Source organism: Berghia stephanieae, chromosome 14, assembly GCF_034508935.2.
Source record: "Berghia stephanieae isolate SIO BIC M18660-M18661 chromosome 14, UCSD_Bste_1.3, whole genome shotgun sequence".
In the NCBI taxonomy this organism is placed as follows: domain Eukaryota; kingdom Metazoa; phylum Mollusca; class Gastropoda; order Nudibranchia; family Aeolidiidae; genus Berghia; species Berghia stephanieae.
In genome coordinates, this window is record NC_088373.1 from 23,497,388 (window position 1) to 23,504,887 (window position 7,500).

At 33.1% G+C, this 7,500-nt stretch overlaps 1 protein-coding gene across 1 annotated transcript in view; it reads left to right on the forward strand.

Annotated features, from left to right (window-relative positions):
• LOC144959396 (uncharacterized) overlaps positions 1 to 7,500 on the forward strand; it is a 93,981-nt gene that overhangs the window by 13,001 nt on the left and 73,480 nt on the right. Inside the window, exon 3 of the mRNA XM_078891975.1 lies at positions 422 to 646. Within this exon, the coding sequence (XP_078748101.1) occupies positions 422 to 646 (225 nt within the window). The remainder of the gene's footprint in view (positions 1 to 421; positions 647 to 7,500) is intronic.

Below are 7,500 nucleotides of genomic sequence, written 5' to 3' on the forward strand. Positions count from 1 at the left end.
ATTATTATTATTATTATTATTATTATTATTATTATTTTTATCATTATTATTACAAATTATTATTATTTTCATTATTATTATTATTTTTATTATTATTTTTTTTATTATTACATCTTATTATTATTATTATTATAATAGTAGTAGTAGTAGTAGTAGTAGTAGTAGTAGTAGTAGTAGTAGTAGTAGTATGTAGTAGTAGTAGTAGTATAGTAGTAGTAGTAGTAGAAAGTAGTAGTAGTAGTAGTAGTAGTAGTAGTAGTAGTAGTAGTAGTAGTAGTAGTAGTAGTAGTAGTAGTAGTAGTAGTAGTAGTAGTAGTAGTAGTAGTAGCAGTAGTAATGGTAGTAGTAGTAGTAGTAGTATTGTTCATGTCGTCATGATTATTATCTTTATTTTATCATGACATTTATCTATCAATGTTAGGAGGAGGTGATCCACCTATCGGCACTATAGCATTGGGGGAGGATTGTCCAACCGGACCATTGAAGGGGACAGGGACAGTTAATTGCACCTGCACTGTGTCATATATTACAAACGCCACTCTTAAATCAATGAACTGGACAACATCAGAAGGCGCCAGTCCTGTCGTCACAAAAGTCACAGAAGCAACAAAATCGTCACTGACCATATCGTATGACTATACAAATCGTGAGTGTTCTTCATAAGATATTAATCACCAACAATTCCTGTATATTGCCGTACAGCGACAAAACGTTGTGTAACAGTAAATTCAGATATTCTTATAGTCTAGGTTGATGTTTTATAGTATACATTAAAAGTGATAGAATAAAAAAAAACAACTTTCGATTGATACCAAATTTGAATCAATTCTCCGCATAGTTATTGTTAAAAGTTGAAGTAAAATTTGAACAGTTTTTCTGCTTTCCTGTAAAAATCAGGTTTTGTCACTATACGGGGTATTGTCGGTGTATTGTCAGTATTGTACATGGATGCGCCGGAAGGAACCTATGATATTAAGCTTGAACTCATTATAATGACATTTTAAATTTACTACCCCTCCCTATAAATAGTAACTCATAATGATATCAATCTACAATAATAAGTCGTGACGCCAGGTATTCAAGCAGTAAATTTCTCTAAAATTATAATTCTTTAAGAAGAAATGCAGTTATGTGGTTCTCGTGCTATGACACTAGCTTTCGGATTGGAAGGTCTTATGTTCGAACCTCGCTGGGCGCATAGTTGAGTCCTTGGAGAAGGCTCTTTACTCACAGTCTCTCATCATACTCAGGTGTATAATGAGTACCTTACAATTTTCAGCGCCGACTTTGTCCGAAAAAATTGTAATATCGACTAACAGGCGCTCTGTCCGAAATAAAATTAATATCGCCTAACAGGCGTCATGTCCCGTCCTTCATGTTAAACGTTGCTGTTGGCCAGGTAAAGCGCTTTGAGCACGCTTAGTGGACATTGCTCTTTATAAAAGCTCAATTCTTCAAGTATTATTTACACATTTTTTAAAAATGTCATTAATTTTATTCAGGGAACAAGTAATGAGAATGGATTGAGGAATAAACGGGAACATTTCTTTCATTCTCACGTTTTGGAATTGGATCAGTGTTCCCACCGCAAGCTCGTGTAGCACCCACACACGTACATGTCCAAAAGGCATGAGTGTGTACATCTACTATTTTTATCATTGCACTCTTATTATTTTGTGTCATATATATATGTATATATATATATATATATATATATATATATATATATATATATATATATATATTTATATATATATATATATATATATATTTATATATATATATATATATATATATATATATATATATATATATATATATATATTATATATATATATTGAATCGTGTTTGATTCAAATATGTTACGAAAAGTGCTCGACATGTAGTAATGTAGTAATATATATATATATATATATATATATATATATATATATATATATATATATATATATATATATATATAATTTTAATATTTACCACAATGTTGGAGAGAATCTACATCGAATATTTCAGACCTTTTCAGCCATCGTCATGTGTGTTACATGAGTTTGGTTTGGTGTGTGTTGTTGCTTGTTCATGTGGTTCTGTAGGTTTGTAGTTGATTAATAAGTACTTCCGGTGATGTGGACAACTATTGTACATCTTATTTTTCGTGTTGATCGTGGCTTCATGGGGGTGTTTGATTATAGTATATTTCTCTTCCAGGCATAAGCTAATTTTGATGATGGTGTGTATCCTGTTGCTTTAGATATAATTTTTCAATAAACGTTGTGGTCTAGTTTGTTGTCTTTTAATTTCAAAATATGTTCGCTGAGTTTTGGGGATGTTTTTTTTTTTGATAGGCTTTCTAAATGTTGTGGTGTGGAGGTTGTAACTTGTTTTGAAATTATTTTCCGTTAGTCCTACATATTTTTCTTGCCTGTTTGTTTTAGTTTCGGTGACTGTGGCTTGGTAAATTAAACTTGATTCTAAACGTTGTTTGTTCAGCGGGCAATGTTCCTTATTTCTGCAGTTGCATTTTCTGTTGGGTGGGTTTTGCACTTGTCAGTGGTTTATTAATTTTTTTTTCTGTTCTGGCTTGACATTGTTTGTTCTATGTTGCGCATACACGAGTAGCTTATCTCTATGGTATTCCAGCTGATAATTGTATGTAGCTTGTGGATTTTTGGAAAGTGTGTATCAATTAACTTCAGGAACTGCTGACCGATGTTTGTGCTGACGTTTTTGTCGAAAGGTGGGTTCAACCAAGTAATATGTCGTTTTCTTTTTTTGCGTTCTTCATATGTGTGTTGAGGTTTATATGAGAGGGGGGCGTCTGTGTATTCAAATGGTGTGTTGTATACGCTTTTTGTGAGTGCTTCTTTGTAGGGGGTGGCTGCGACGTTGAATATCTCTCTGTTTTCCGAAAGTTTGCTCACCCTCAGTGCTATGCTTTTTGGTATGTTTTCGATGACGGAACGGGGCTGGTTGCTGTTTTTATTAATGTAGCTAATGGTGTTATTTGGTTTTCTGAACGGTTGGGATGAATTGGATTTTATGTCGAATGTGATGTCGAGGAAGTCAACTGTATTTTTGTTTGCTTCTATCGTTATTTTCAAATTGTTGTTTTGGAATATTTTGCAGATTTGTTTTTTGATGTTTTCGTTCGCTCTTGGTCGTTTGTTGGTTATAACGAGTCCGTCATCTCTATAGAGGCCGATGTTTGTTTGTGTATGTTGCAGCTGTGACAGAATGTAGAGTCCGACCAGTTCGCACGATTCAGCACCCACCGAACCCATTGTTACGTCGAAATCATTATGTCGCTTTGTCCACGGCGTGTTGTCATAGTATAGAGTGCCGTGCTTGGTGTGTTTTTCCTCTTCTGTGATGTTGGTATAATGATTTTACGTCGAAATCATTGTATATATATATATATATATATATATATATATATATATATATATATATTTATACCATATCCTTGTGACGTAAGCAGTTGTTAACAATTTGCACGATCATGTGTCATTAATCGTGGTCTATGTCCAACGCTTGAATTGATGACGTAATAACACAACAATCTTTATGAACAGAAAAAAAACAACTTCATTATAAGGTAAACAAATGACATGTACACTTCTGTTAACTTCCCCGTCAATGTGTACGATTTATTGCCCTTGAATTGATTTTTAGATCAATAGAAATATTCCTCTGTACGAAATAACTTGCAAATCTCACTTTATATTATACTACTCAAATAATAAAGTTTATTGTTTTGGATATCAGTAACAAGCAAATAAAATTAAACGAAAAATACACAATATTTGATTGAGTTATCGTCCATTATGATAGAGTCACTGAACTATGAAATATCTCGACTTGTTTCACACTCGTGTGGAAGTTAGTAACATCGGTTTGCTTGAAAAAAGTTGGCCGATTGGAATTTCAATTCGACCACCTGAAGGTCATCCAGAGGTCACTCAAATAAAGGACAGCTACATTTAACATTATATACTTCTAATCTTTTGATAATATTAATCAATTTTTGAAATGAACGCTTTTGTTGACCAATTTTCACAAACAGTTAATTTCAATTTGTCTGAGTTATTGCCCTTGATTTGATTTACATGTGAGTATTAATATTCCTTTTTCAAAGAGCGTCTTGAACATCACGCATTATTTATTACAAATCAAAGAATAACAGTTGCTTATCTGGATGTCAAAGACAAGGTGTACACAAAAGTAAAACTTACAATATTTGATTGACTTATTATCCTTTAAAGACTAATACTACATATCGAATAATGGCCCATTGAAAATAGCCATTTTACGGAGAATAAGGGGTTTTAAAAGATCTGACTGAAAAGTAAAACATTTCAAGAAACAAGTAGAGTTTATTTGGGAAAAAGTCTCATTTTGGATAACCTGAGTGGTGATCTAAACGAATTATTAAGACACGTATCATCAACCTTTTCACCTGTTTAATCATCTTGAGGATAATAGTCAAAACTCTTAAAATGGATGGTGGATTAGAATCAGTGTCTCCAATATACTTTCTTTTTATTTAATTGTGTAGCTGAAAAAGCCACTAAGGAAAACTTATTTGACATTTTTTTTTGGAGGAAAAGTGCTTTGTCAAGAGTTTTACTTGACTGAATCTTGCACCAAGAGTAGATGATGAATGGGACCGTGATATTCCTCTGTCTATAAAAGAAACGACGAAAAGAAAAACAAGTTCATAGCAGTCGGCAACGTGTGATTGATTTGGTCAAAATTTCAAGGGACTGATAACATTTTCTAAATGAAAGTAGACAAAAAGAAAACTCTTCAAATACCTGTCGTGCATGTTTGTGACGGAAAAAGACAAAGAGGGAAAAGGACTGTATATCACATTTTGCAAGCATCCTTCCTTGTAGTGGGATTTCTTCTTCTTCTTCTTCTTCTTCTTCTTCTTCTTCTTCTTCTTCTTCTTCTTCTTCTTCTTCTTCTTCTTCTTCTTCTTCTTCTTCCTCTTGAAACTTCCAATATTGTCGAGGATCACGCCACAGTTTATGGAGTATTACATTGTAAACATGTTAAAACACTTTACATATTATTAATAAAAATACATTGATATAAAGCTACGATGTGAGCTCTAGTACCCGCGTGAAGTCGTGTTGGCAACCGTTTTCAGCCATGTCAGATGGGAATCTTTTCTATAGTCGGACAGCTCAGATAAAAGTCCTGCATATTTCATAACGAATAAATGTGACGGTTCAAGAAAAAATAGAAACAATTGCAGTATGAAGAATAAATAAAAATCAAGGGACTCCGCCCGGAAAATTAAAAAGGCAAACGTCTTTCACAGAATGTTAGTCTGGGTCATGAACTCTATGAAAAGTGAAAATGCTCGATTAGGAATGGGAAGTAGAAGGACTGACAAGCTGTAATTTACAAATCATGTTGATCTCTTTAGTAGCTTCCACTTGCTGTCTATTAATATTTTGTGTTGATAACAGTCTTCGATGCATTTAACAAGAATATACTTGCTGCAGTAAAAATCTGAAAAAGTACAATAATTATTTAGATACCTCATTTGAATTGTGATATAGAACTAAGCTTTTTTGTATAGAGCATAAATACTCAGAATCTTTTCTATAGTCGGACAGTGGAAAGGAAAAACGAATTCGGTTGGGAGTCCTTTTTATATTTTGGGATGTTTACTCTTGCTGCGTGTCCCCTCGTTATTCTTGTGCTGATATCTTTGAAGTCGATTGGAAATTTAAGGAAGTTTCCTTGGGACAATGCAACCATGAAGAAGAAGAAGACACCCCCATATTGGTCCATAATTTCCAAGGCCTACTTACACAATCATTCATACCTAAACACACCCCGAGATATTGTTCTTATTGTCATCCTCTTAGCCAATCATCATTATATCACTGTAGCAAATCTGGTAGCTAATATTTGCATTAAGGCTTTTAAGAAAGTCAAAGAAAGTAATTAATCTGAACAGCAGTTGCACAAATATTGGCAAAGAGACTTGCAAATTCCTTGTATTCTTTCATGCATTCCGGGTTCTGTCAGCACATCTGCTTTCAGATTAAAAGTAAGCGGTCATGGCATGTGTCTTGGTTTAATAACAAAACGGGAGACGTTGACAAAATCCCACCAAAAAGTGATTGTTCTGTATCAGAAGTTTGAAAGTGTATTTCAAACGAGTATATCATTAAAAAGCTCAGATAAAAGTCCAGCATATTTCATAACGAATAAATGGGACGGTTCAAGAAAAAATAGAAACAATTGTAGTATGAAGAATAAATAAAAATCAAGGGACTCCGCTCGGAAAATTAAAAAGGCAAACGTCTTTCACAGAATTTTAGTCTGGGTCATGAACTCTATGAAAAGTGAAAATGCTCGATTAGGAATGGGAAGTAGAAGGACTGACAAGCTGTAATTTACAAATCATGTTAATCTCTTTAGTCGCTTCCACTTGATGTATATTAATATTTTGTGTTGATAACAGTCTTCGATGCATTTCACAAGAATAGACTTGCTGCAGTAAAAATCTGAAAAAATACAATAATTATTTAGATACCTCATTTGAATTGTGATATAGAACTAAGCTTTTTTGTATAGAGCATAAATATTCATAACCAAAGATTTGTTTCTTCTTAGAATGCTATCGATTTCCTATCACCGTTTGAGTTCTATTTTTATTAACATGTTTCAATGGGCGATAACTCTATTAACCATGATCCGATTAATTGCAGCTTTTGTTCTCTTTACAAGATATGACATTTTATCAGTTTTATGTGATATTTCGGAAAATCGTGCTCTTTTAGAAAGGCTGACGTAAATAAAGGGCAAAAACTCCCTGAAATGTTGTATGATTTTAATTATGTTTTCTTAGTTGATTTATTTTGATTCTAATAAAGATTTGTTGGTTATTTGCAAGTTATCAAATTCTTGGTGTTATGGAATTTTCTAATTTAACCATAATTTCACCTTTTTTGACTTTTATGTGACCATCGAAAGATCAGATCCAAATTCCAATAGGACAAAAATGTTATTTTTTTTCTGCTTATTTTGCCTGTAAAGAAAGTTAAACATTTTCACGGATCCAGAGACCCTATTATAACACCACAGGACACTATAAGCAAGCTACTACTAACACAAAACGCATTATTGACTTAGAATCAACGGAAGTATAGATTGAATTGCACCTAACTAGGGAATCATGACATTGAAAGACAGCAACCCCTCATGCAGACTTAGATAAATCAGTCAAAATCTGAATTAAGCACAATAAGCAAATATGATCTCCAGGAAAACAATAACACCATTAGAACAAACATGGGCATTCAACAATGGACTAACACCCAAAGCAATTATTGATTTATTAAAGATATCCCCAATAAAAACGATAAAATTTGTACATTTGGACATAACAGATTTTTACGCCAGGATAACCGAACATTTATCCATGCGAGCAATTATATTTGCATGTGAAAACGCCAATTTCAGCCAAAGCACTATCTAACT